Source organism: Tachypleus tridentatus, chromosome 12 (genome assembly GCF_004210375.1).
Source record: "Tachypleus tridentatus isolate NWPU-2018 chromosome 12, ASM421037v1, whole genome shotgun sequence".
In the NCBI taxonomy this organism is placed as follows: domain Eukaryota; kingdom Metazoa; phylum Arthropoda; class Merostomata; order Xiphosura; family Limulidae; genus Tachypleus; species Tachypleus tridentatus.
Window position 1 is genome coordinate 32,269,506 of NC_134836.1, and position 13,010 is coordinate 32,282,515.

Sequence of the window (13,010 nt, forward strand, 5' to 3'; positions counted from 1 at the left end):
ATGTGATTGTTAATCCCACTATTCATTGTTAAAGGAGTAGCCCAAGAGTTGGCAGTGGGTGGTTATGACTGGCTGCCTTCCCTCTAGTCTCACACTACTAAGTTAGGGACAGCTAGCATAGATAGTCCTCGTGTAGCTTAAAGTAAAATTTAAAAAAAGAAGTATTCAGCTAAAGTATTTTTGGCTATATTACTAATAATCTCTCTTAATGTTGTGCTAGCTTATAAGGTGTATTTTAGTCTAAATTTTTAACAATGCAAAATACCATTTTTAAGTTTAATTGTAACTAGAATATTTATTGTACCATTATAAACTATAACATTTAGTGAAACTAATTTTATAAGGTAAAATTGAATACATTATTATTTATATACAAAATACACAGTTTTGTGGTTGATAAAAATGTTAACAATTCATGAACAATGTGTACATTTAAAACAAATATTCATATATTTGTAATAGTGCATATTTAGTTTACATCCTAAAAAGTATTTCAAAACATACTTAACCTCTCTTGTGCTTAAAACTATTACTTGATTGCCAGGGCTTCTGCTTTTGCCCATCTAACCATTGGTCTGATTTTTTCTTGCTTGACTTTCATACTTCACTTAATTACCCATGGCGATATTTGTCTCGTGACACTCTTCACCAAGACAATGAGACCTCTGTCTTGGTACTGTATGTAAGTACCTCATTCATATTATGTTAACATTTTTTCTTCACAAAGTATTTACTATGATTGTTGGAGATACTTTGAGTGTTCTTAGTGCCATCTAGTTGCTTTTCATTAATTTTTTTTCCTTTTTGATTGGCCAGCTGATTTACAACTTAAATTATTGTTTTTTTAACTTCTGGCATCAAAGCAAATCAGGTCTCTCCTATCCCACCTCTGATATCTAGCATTACACAAGTCATGCAGGAGTGAGATCACTTTTGGTTGACCTGTTGGTGATCTCATCAATATTGAGATAGAGAAATGTATTTGAAATTCTGGTGTTTCTTTAGGGAACTCTAAAGCTTCAGTTGAGGTGATCCATGACATTTTGGAGATTCACTTTTTCCTGTGGCTTCTTTTTTGTCTGTTAGTTTTTTAGTCCCTTTGTGGGATAGTGGTGAGTTTATGGACATGCAGCCCTGGAATCTAGGGTTCAAATCCTTGTAGTAGACACAACAGATAGCCCAATGTTGCTTTGATCTTGCAAAACAAACTTATCTGACTAAATATTGTTCTAATTAACACAGTCTTTAAATGAAATACAGAACAAAAAGAAAGCCACTTTGGGATAAGTTGTCTTTGATTCACTTTCTTCATTTGTTTTATCAAGAGTGTGATGTTTTGGGTCTTTCTCCAATTGCTTTTGAGCCTGCATCTTACCTGAGGGCTTGCAGGGTCTTGAAGCTAATGATTAGCTTTCACTCCTTCCACAGACATTGTGGTTCATGCAGGGAAGTTTACGTATCCATTCAGTGAAGAGCAACTATGCCTTGTTCTACAAGGTTATCAACTTTTCATTATTTAGCCTACCACCACCAGGTGGAAGCATCTTCTGACTATCATATAATAAATCTGCTCCTTGAACTTTACAAACTCTAGCATAATTTTGAGTTCACCTGAATACATTAATGTCTTCCTGTGAGACATGGTATGTCTATGGACTTAAAACTCTACTCTGACCTTTTGTTTTCCTTTTGCTACACTTGTTGGAAGCATCTCAGGTTCATCACCTCTGTTAATGATGAACTAGAACCATTGTTAACATATACTTTGGTATGATTTCTTGGCTGCTACATCAATCTCTGTTGTTGATGGCATCTTGAATATCATCAGTTTCTACAGGGGTCTTAGTTCCACCCCTTATTAAAGTCACCAGTGTTTATTGTATGCCTTCAGGATTTGTGAAGACTAAATTCTAAGTATTTCTGGAATATCAGGTACCCTTACTCATGGATCCAGGAGCACTACAGCTCTTCGAGTCAGATCTTCATCACTATTATCCACCCAACTTTAGGATTTCCATCTGCATATCCTCCTGAATTAGAAATTAATTTTAGGACTATCAATATTTGGCTGGTCTAAGGATAGTAAAAGAGTTGTACTAATTCTTCAGGGATTTTATTCCTATCAGTTATTGAGCCCAGGATGACAGGAGACTGGTGTCTCCCATCAATTTGTTTTGTCTATATCACTGTCTCAATTGTCCAAAATTTATAAGTTACTTGTTCCTCAATTTCTTTTGACATTTTTTTACTGGGTTTGTGGATGTCCAAGTTTGTTTTATTTGGTTAGTATATCCACACTACCACAGTGGTGGTATCCCACCAAAGTCTGATTTTTTTGTGCACAAAGGTCAGGTACTGCATTCAGGATTTTTACCTTAGGACTCTTATAGGCTTCACACAGGTTCTGCAAAATCACACAACCCTTTTTCTCATAATCACGATTCCATAGCTCTGCGCACACACCATTCCATAGACAGCTGGTTACTGCTGGCACCGTTGTGTTTATTTTCAGGACAGTACAACCAGATTCTACTTTTAGAAACAACCAAAGTAGGCTTCATGGGAAGGGAATACTACTCTAGGCCTTCCTTCCAATTCATATGTTAAGCCAAGGTACTAGCTATGTTTTGTTCCAACCCATTGTTGGAGCCTGTTGATAACATCTGATTGGTAGTTATACCCTGGTTTAATTCCTGGTTACTTGTTCTTTGGAGGTAGAAATTCACATCCCTATATTTTAGCACAAACAGGAGAGACATGTACTTCCCTGTCCTATCTTTTACTCCATCTGTTTGTCAGTGTGAGGATTCTAAAGAAATATTATAGTAAAGGTGCCATATTGTGCTTCAAACTAAGGTATTGTTAATTAAATAATGTTGTATAACTATTCTTGCCTTTTTTTCCCATACCATGAGTTTTGTAAGATATATGATTATATGAAATTGTCAAGTGTTGGTATGTGACATGAAATAAAGAAGGTGAGACACATTATTATTATTACATATGTAATGTTCTCTTACAACATGAGTTTGTAGGTGGCAGACAGTTACTAAGGAATTAGGAAGGTAAGGAGTAGAATAAAAAGTTTTATTCTTGGCATGAGGTAAGATACAGTTCAAAATCATATAAAGTGTAACCATTTTTTTAATTATATAGTTTGCTAAATTCCTGATTTTCAAATTCAAGAAATAACCATAACTAAATCTTATTTATTCAGTGATGCTTATATAAAACACACATTTCACCTTAACACTACTAAAGAATACTAAGCAAAGGCATGTAGAAGATTAACCCAATGATTATACTGTAATTTTTTTACCTTACATTTAACAAAGCATTGGTAACTTACTGTATGACAGTTTACTAACATTGTGAGAGAATGTGTAATACAATTCTCTCACATGAGTTGGAATATAAAAAGAAATCTAATTGGGAGATGAAATTTATTTCATTATCTATGTGGTGATTGTCAGAACTTTAATGTTAATTTGTTTCATGTAGGTTTTCTTCCCAGAATTGAAATTTTTTTTAAATACTGCATGAAGTATAACTATCTTTAGATAATTCACATTTTAATTTTGTATTCTGTTTTTAGTGTTTTTCATAGTTCTTAATATTCTTCATATGTAATAGAATGAAGAGTGGCAACACATGTTTGGAACTACGGACTCCAGAGGACTGTCACCTGCTAAACAAGATCCAAGTGACACAGCTTTATCAACTTCAAACAAACAGGATCAAGCTTCCAGTGGGACTGCACCAACTTGTGTACCAGTGCACCAGAACTTTGATTCATCACCACATGGAGCATCATCTGCACCATGTGCTGGAAGAATATCTCCTGTTCCACATGAGATAGCTTCATTAACATGTAAGTGCATGTTGAAGACTTTAGGTTCTTTATGTAGCACTTTAAATGGGGAATGAAACAAATAGTTGATTACTTGAAAATAAAAACTTAACATTTTATTATTTAAAAAAATAATAATTGATTCAGAAAAGTTTAGTCACTTCTTCACAACAGAGTTATGTTTTTTGCATCACTGCAAAGATTTTTGAGCATGCCACAAAAATGAAACAAAGGTCCCAACCCTACATACATTAACATGTATTGCACCAGCCTATTGTGTAATCATCATCACACTGTAGCCATCACCAGTAAGATGACAGATAACAGATCCTACATATTAATTAATTCCTGTTAACACTAACATTTGAATAAAAACTTATTTCCTCAGCACTGCTTTCTTTGTGTTTTTCTTAGAAATTAACATAATGTTTGTACTAATTATTTTAATTTTTCATTACCATTTATGATTTATTCTTTTTTACTTTAACCCTTTCGGCACTGAATAACAACTTTTAATGTTTGGCATGGTGCTGAACATATATGTTTGATACTTTAACTAATTACGGTATCAGTACTAAAAGCATGATATCTCGGCAATAACTCAACAAAAGTCCCTGAAATATTCAGTGATTGTACACAATACTATATATGTTAAATTCAATACATAAGAATAACAGGAATAAAGGAAGGTCTCCTGCTGCGCTGAGCCTTCAAGTCGACTGCAGTCACAACTGTGCCGAAAGGTTAATTTTGTTGGTTGAGTGAAAGAAAGATACCAAAATTTAAACATTTCAGTTAGAAGTTTTTATTCAACTTATGTTCAATTTGATTTTTGATTTTAATCATATTTGTAACTTTAGGATGTATCTGTGACAAGGTTTCTTTGACAGTACTAGTTCTCATTGTTTTTACCTTTTAACATGACTTTTTGCACTCTGGCTAGTAAAAATAAACTTAATATTATTATGGATAAATGTTTCTTTAAGTTTATTAAAAATACTTCAGTAAAAAAATTTGATATTTTTGTCTGTGAAAGACGTAATATTTACTAAAAGACTGCCACATTTTGTGACAGTACACATACTATATTAAAGGTTAGTAGTGTCAAAACTATAACAATTATACATCAATGCAAAATGGTCATGGGGTCAGTCTGTACAATTGACCACATGATCTCCTTGTATTCATTTAAAGTCTTTGTGAATTTAATATTTATGACTCAGTTTTGTGTGTATATCTTCACAAAAATTTGAGAGCATTTCACGTAGAGGAGCGAACAACGTTTCGACCTTCTTCGGTCATCGTCAGGTTCACAAAGAAAGAAAGAGGTAACTGACCGGAAGCTGACCACATGTTTGAAAGGGGGTTGTGTAACTGAGTGTTGGAATGTAGAGGGCAGTGTTAGACAACCCCCTTTCAAACATGTGGTCAGCTTCCGGTCAGTTACCTCTTTCTTTCTTTGTTAACCTGACAATTGCCGAAGAAGGTCGAAACATTGTTTGCTCCTCTATGTAAAATATTTTCTCAACCCAAACGAGTCATTTTTACATATATATTTTTCTCTACAAGTGGGTTTTCTCGACATCACTGAGAGTATTTCGCTTAATATTATAAGTCTTTAACATACAAAAACATTATATTTTTAGTGAAGTATTTCTAATAAAATAAATATTTGTCTATAAATATATTAAGTTCTTATTTTGAATAGTCCATATGCAAAGTAATTTTCATGTTAAAGTTAAATGTACTTTTTCTTATCCCCAAAATCTCAAATTTCCTTTGTGTAATTCGTAATCCCTCTTAAATTCATTTCAAACTCTTTTTTTCAATAAAGCTTAATAGCTCATATGTTACTTTCTCTAACCTAACTCAAAACTTTAGATTACTAAATCTGAATGATCTAATAACCACCATAAATAATGAAATAAATCTGAATTGCCTTTTTATTCTTTCTATAATCACTTCATATTGTAATATAAAACCACATTCATTTATCCTAATTACCCCTGAACTCGTAGTAGTATACATCTATTTATAATTAAATGTTATTGTTTGATTACCCTTTGAATCATGATAAACTACTGTCTGCATACATATGAGTTGTAAATTACTTAGGGAATGTGTAGCTCACATTATATTATCGAATTACATTACCCATGAGCTACTAGAACTAGTACAAGCAGTTCATGTGCATGCCTTGTCAAACATTTTTATTTTATTATATTATTATTTATCTTATCTAATATAATCTTAACTAACCTAAAAATATTCTTATTTTTATATCTTAGTTGCATTTATAATTATATCTAAAGAATAAACATGAAAAAACAATACAAGAATATAAGACACTAAAATTTTGTGTCATTGGTCAGTAAAAAGTACCAGGGTGGATAGGGTTAAGATTAAAAATACTTTTCTTCATATCAAAAATCTCAAGTTCCATTTTTTTAATACCAAGAACCTCCTAAATGCATTTCAGAGGTTTGTTTTCTGTAAAACTTTGTATTTTATCTGTAATTTTCTTTATCATAACCCTATATAGGGTTAGTCAATTTGATTCACCTTGTAGCAACCAAATGCAGAATTGAAATAAATCTAAAGTACTCTTTTTTGGTTTTGGAATGACTTCAAATTGTAAATTTAAACAATTTTTGTTTATCCTAAGTAGCATTAAACTCATAATAGTATATGTGTGTTTCTTTGACATTTGAACCATGTCAAATTACTGTTCATGCCATTATAAGCTGTTAATCACTCGGGGAAATTGATGCTCCTGTTACCCTTTCAAATTAAATTACCAATAAGCTACTCTACACTGCTTGTGAAATATTTTTCTTCGGTTATTTTTATTATTTTTTATTTAATCAAACCTTAACTAACCTAAGAAGATTCCTTAATTTACATTTGAGTTACTTTTATAGTAATAAATAAAAAATACAAATGAAAAACAAGAAATAAAGTACTTACCTAGGTCTTTTTTTTTGTTGTTGTTGTCGACTGTCAATTATACTTAATGTTACTTTTTATACTAATGGTAGTTGTGCACTAAACCCTTTTTATTTAATTAAATCATGCATCAAAGGTCTTAGAGTAATAACATGCAAAAAGCAGATAAGTCCAATAGCTGTCACAGTTTTTCTAGTTTTTTAACTGTGAGACAAGAGCTGTTATAAATTTATCCAAGCTGACCAAAATATTTGTGAAGGAACAAAGCTTGTACTAAAAGAAAAACTTACAGTTCTCTGTTCAGAAGACAACATAATATAATACTTCATTTGATGAAAACAGTAGTTTTTACATTGGTCATAAACTGTATAATATTAAACATAAGATAGAAATATTAACAAATCGTGAAAGAGAGAATGTGACAGGTTAGTTCTAATTTTCTATTTGATGGCACTGTAACTAAATGAAATTGAAGGATATAAAAATTAAGGTTTTTCTGAGCAATGACAATTTATAGTGAGTAACTTACATTAAATTTTGTACTTATTGGAGGGATGGCAAAAACTTACAAAATTAGGGAATGCTTAGAAAAAAAATGTCACACTTCTTACACTTGAGGAAATTCAGGATTTGTTTTTTATATTGCCTTATAAAATTAAGAACTTAAAACTTATATGCTATTAAAATATGGATTATAAGTTAAGATTGTATGGTATAATAATTTGTATATCATGGGCAAAAAGTGTTTTAGTTAAATTTGAATGTAAGTCACTAAAAACCTTGTAACATGCATAGTAAAGGAAAGGATGCCCATACAGAAAGGGAAAAACCAAAAAAACATTTTTTAAGCTGAACTTAAATGGTTTTGGGTGTGTACCATCAGAATAAAACATAATTGGTATTATTTTATTCTTTCTTTTATTTATACATCCTTTTGGAGGATGGCAACTACATGGCCTGATTCTTCGAAAGAGTTAACTATATGTATTGGTTTATTTAACTGCTTGTCAATGTTTTCATTAATCATATGTTCTAGGCCTGTGGACAATATATGTCAACTGATTTAACACCTAGATCAATTTTTATCTCTCAAAAAAAAATTCCATGAATCATTTGGATTATGCATTCTGAGGTTCTTATGCTTCTCATCAAATTTCACTCAGTATTATAGTGGCAAATAAAGGCACTCTTATTATCAGGGATTTTATCACAATTGTCCACTTAGTTAGTAGTTTTATTCTGATCTCAAATCCAGGATGTTTGACCTTCTATTTCTGTTACTTTACCCGAGACTTGCAATAAGTTTTACCATTGTTGTTTCCACACCTTCTCTTGTGGCTAGTTTTCTCTTCTTCATAAGGATCAGATAATATCATGTTTGTTCTTCACTGTGTCTTTCCAAGCAGTGTCTTTTATTTTTCTCTCATAGTTTTGTCAAATCTTGGGCCATCTGATTGTAGGAGCATTCAATATTTGAATATTTTCTTTTAGTTTATGGATCTCTTTTATCTCTCTTTCTCTCACTCTTTATGTATCTATCTTTGTCCTTTCTTTCTCAACTTCTCTACGTAGTTTTATATTGCAACTTTATCAGCTTTACTGTGGAATATGATGCATACATATTTTCTTATTGCCCTTGGTATATTCTTCCACTGTGCCCCAATTTACTTGGTTTTGTCCTGGAGTTTCAACAAAATATTTTGTCCTTGGAAGGCTTATTAAATTACCCTCCTCTTCAATTTTTACTCCCTCTTTTCCTTCTTTTTGACATCACCCCACTTGGAAGGCTGATCATCAAAGATTGTGGAAGTGACTTGCTTTAAGAGCTGCCTACCATCTCCAGTCCAGTGGGAGCTTGACTGTTTCTATTTGCTTGCCTGTAGATTCCCTTTACCAACTATCTTTAGATCATACAGTGCTTTCCCTTGTACTTACTCTGTTTCATGCATCTTTGGAACCTGAAGGATAAACCTTTTTTTTTATGGATTATAAATGCTATGAAACCAGTCCTCAACTCCTCTTGAGATTTCTACTCCTATTGTTTTTATTGTTCTGAAGAGGATGGAAGATGAACACACTGTCATAGCTTTCTCCTCCTCAACACAATTTTTGGTCATTTCTTGATTCAAGGTGTCTGGTTTCTTTCAGTCTAAGGTGAGTGTCCTCTTCCTAGCTGTAGATGTCCAAAACCAAAGTTTTTGATGCTTCCTATCCTGATTTTCTCATCCACCTATTTGTTTCTTAAATCCATCCAGTAGCTATAGGTCGTTTTTTTTTCAGTTTAGTTGGGAGTGCATTTGCACACATGATACATTTGTTGGCACTCCATTTCCACTACTATATGGATTGTTGACACCATCCAAACATATCATCCACAACTGTAACCTAATTTCTATTTCTTTTAGTTTGTGGATTTCCTCTTTTTCTTTCTCTCTCACTTCTTACTCAACTTCTTTTCCTACCTTTACATCACAACTAGTGTGATAAAGTTCTCCAAGTCTGTATGACCTTTATTGAGTTTCAGATTTACTTGGGAGTTTTTTTCAACTTGTTTGCAGGGCAGGCTCAACCATCTACTTTGTTTTTGAGTCAGAATTCCCCAAGACCTTTGTTCCTTTCAGATGTGCCCACATGCATCCACTTTAATGGAACCTGTCAAATCAGTGGAATACAACCAGTGATTCTCTTTGGTCTCTTGCATTTCTCTTTCCTTCTCTTCACCTCTTTCTGTCACATTTGCTTGACACTGGACATTCCTCTTCTTCAAGCTTGTCTGGGCCTATATTTGTTTACAGGTACCTCTGTTTCAACAGTTACGACAGAAAGTGTTTGTATCCCTGCGTCTTAAGTAGTTTTTTCCTCATAACTTAAAAAGTATCATGATTAGGATAATGAAAGTATGGTGTATTATAAATATTATACTAACACACATTTACATCAATTTGTATATAAATCGAATGACAAATAAACTGTTTATAAACAAATAACCAAACATAGGAGGGGCAGAAAGTGTTCGTGCATCTACTTTAATGGTCAGTTGTGTAGCCTTTCAGATGAATTACTTGGTGCAATCTCTCCTCATAGCCTCCATAATTGTTTGACAGTACTCAACTGGTATTTTCTTCCATTCCTCTTTACAGAAGGTCTCCAACTCTTGGAAGTTTTTCGGATGATGCTGGTGAACCCTGGTCTTCAACTCATGCCAAACGTTTTTAATTGGGTTGAGATCGAGTGAGTGCAATAGCCACTCCAGAACACTTATATGGTTCCTCTGCAACCAGGATTGCGCATATTTCGATGTGTGCTTAGGATCATTGTTGTGGTGGAAGATCCAACGACACCCAAGCCACAAGTTCCGAGCATCATTCTTGATGTAAGTGCCTAATATATCAACGTACTCTTCTTTTATCATGATTCCATTGATGCAGTGAAGGCTGCCTACACCAAAAAAGCTGAAGGAACCCCATAGCATGATCGATCCTCCATGCTTAACTGTAGGGATGGTGTTCTTTGGAAGATTTCATTCCCAATTCTTACAAAAAATATACCAAGCATCATTGTGGCCGAAAAGCTCAATTTTAGTCTCCTCTGACCAAAGAATGCTCTTCCAATAGGTAAAGGGTTTATTTACATGCTTTCTTGCATACCTCAATTGTGCTTCTAAATAAACAGGCTTTAAATATGGAGTTCTGCGAGGACGGCATGCTTTGAACCCAGAAGAACATAACATTTTCGTAACTGTAGAGGTGCTTACTTCAACCCCAGTTTCCCTTACCAGTTTCTGTATGTCATAATGTGTTAAACAAGGATTCCTACTGACTTCTCTGAGAACCTTCCTTTTGGTTCTCTCTGGAATTTTGGTAGGGCATCTGGAACGAGGGAGGTTAGCAGTTGATCCTGTAAGTTTAAACTTGGCAATTATGCTTTGAACAGTAGATTTTGGCACATTATGTTGTGTAGCAATACCAGAAAGAGACACACAAGACTTGTATTTTACAATAATTTGTTTTTTTTTAAAACACTGGACAGTTGTTTCGGGTTTGCCAGGATGACCAAACAGATAATGAGGGAGACAGCGCTAAATTGCAGGAAGTACATTTTTTGCTGGCTAAATTCCAATAATTATGAACCCAGTGTCTTGTTCTGGAATGGTATAATGTAGTTTATTTGCCAAACAAAACAAAATTTTTACGGGAATATCAGTTCTTTCACACGTTCTGAAATATGCAAACACTTTCTGCTCCTCCTATTTTTGGTTATTTGTTTATAAACAGCTTATTTGTCATTTAATTTACATAAAAATGTATGTAGATGTGTGTTAGTATAATATTTATAATGTATCATACTTCTATTAGCCTAATCATGATACTTTTTAAGTTATGAGCACAAAACAACTTGGGAGGCAGATATGGACCCTACACTACCATTCCTGGAACACACTTTCAAGAGGAAGATAATTTATATCAATGTCAGTAACCATTGGCTTCTAATTGAGTTTGTCATCATCTTCATCCCTTACATCAACTAGGGAGGCACTTGATCTTTGGTCCTCTGCCTGCTGGCTCTGGAGCTTTTTTTTTGGGCCCACAGCCACCACATTTGGTTGTTGACTTGTCATGTCCTAGGAGTTTTTTAATCTGCTGGCAATTTAGCTATCTTTAGTGGACCAGAACTTTCCCACACAGTAATTTTTCTGTCATCTAGTGTCTCAGTGAAGTTATTCTTACCTTGAAAATATTCTCATTGATTCCTTTGTGCCTCCCTTAACTCAGTCAGGGTCACCTCATTGTAAGTAGATGTAACTCTCATAAAATTTCTTTCCAAATATAAAAACTGGTGTATGAAATTATTTGAAATTTGGCAAACATTTTCCAAAGAGTATGTAGTTTCAGAAAAATAAAATATTTAATTTTGACTTTTACTATTATTTCTACAAGAAATTTGTGATTTAATATAGTTATTTGCACTTGGACTATAATGAATGGTTTATTTGAGAGAGGATTTTCATGTTAAGTATAAAAATACTATTTTTTATCTTACAGTTCTCACTTTCATAAGAGCTAAGTTCAATTTAACTCTCAGTCAAACTAATATACATGATGTGAGAAAAAGTAGTTATGTGCCAGAGAAGAGCATTTAACAACATTGGTGATTTCAGTTGTTGTAAATGTGCAATCCACAACAATTTCAAAGTAGTCTTGAGAAAATTGTAACATAAAACCAGCTCTTTCCATTGGTTATAAACATGCCAATCAAAGTTAATCTGTTGTCAAGTGACAGCCCTTTCTGAATTTGAATGTGGATGTTGTTTATAATTGTGGGGTAAATTTATAGCTCTGTTTCTCAAAGTCTGTTCACAGAATTTGAAGCAAACTTGTGGTAATTAAGCTCTGTATATGTACTTTGATCATCTAGACAAAATGTGTACACAAGACCAAGTAGAGATGAAATCAAAGAAAGAAAACCTAAGATATATTTATATGCAAGCATGTCATGTGGCAACAGAACTGAAGTTTTAGTTATTGCTTGAGAAGATTCTTTTAAAATAAAGAAAGAAAATCTTAAATAGAGTAAAATTTTGAATTATACTTGATTATGCTAATTTCATTAAAATACATTAATTGTAAAGTGGTTTAATTAATTTTTGAATGTAACTAAGTAATGCTTCATGCCATGAGCAGAAAGTAATTTAAAGAGTGTCTTGTCCAAAAGGGCTAAAACATCAAACTTCTTCTTTACTGGTTACCTATTCCAGACTTTCTAGCTCTGACAGTAATAGCTGAGAGTCAGAATTGGACTTTCTTATTATATGACTTCTTGAGTCATAATCCTTATGGTCTTTCTCAGAGATTTTCTCTTTAGTCATTCTCCTGTTCTGGAATGATATCTCTTTTTGATTCTCCAGATCCTCAAATGTTCACCATTCAAACCTTTGGTCACATATTCTGTATTATTGTTTTCTCCAAAATGTATTTCCATTTTTCCTTCTAACTTGTTGAAAACACTACTGTGATACATGTGCCTCAGACATCTTTTTCAGTCTTTTTATTACAAGGAAAATTAATTTTACTTCCAGACTGCTCCATTTTCCTTAATACTTAGGCTGTCTGGGAGTTAGATGTTTTCTCCAATCACTGTTCCTTTCATTTCTTGTCTGTAGATTGTAATTTGTTTCAAAGTTATAATAAATTTCTATTATATTGTATGTGTTGCT

General features: G+C 33.1%; 1 protein-coding gene across 6 annotated transcripts in view; it reads left to right on the top strand.

Annotated features, from left to right (window-relative positions):
• Positions 1 to 13,010, top strand: part of Vps15 (vacuolar protein sorting 15) — a 199,496-nt gene that overhangs the window by 143,681 nt on the left and 42,805 nt on the right. For all 6 annotated transcript variants that reach the window (XM_076473726.1, XM_076473729.1, XM_076473730.1 and 3 more), the window contains one exon: positions 3,634 to 3,871. In XM_076473726.1, coding sequence (XP_076329841.1) covers positions 3,634 to 3,871 — 238 coding nt within the window. The remainder of the gene's footprint in view (positions 1 to 3,633; positions 3,872 to 13,010) is intronic.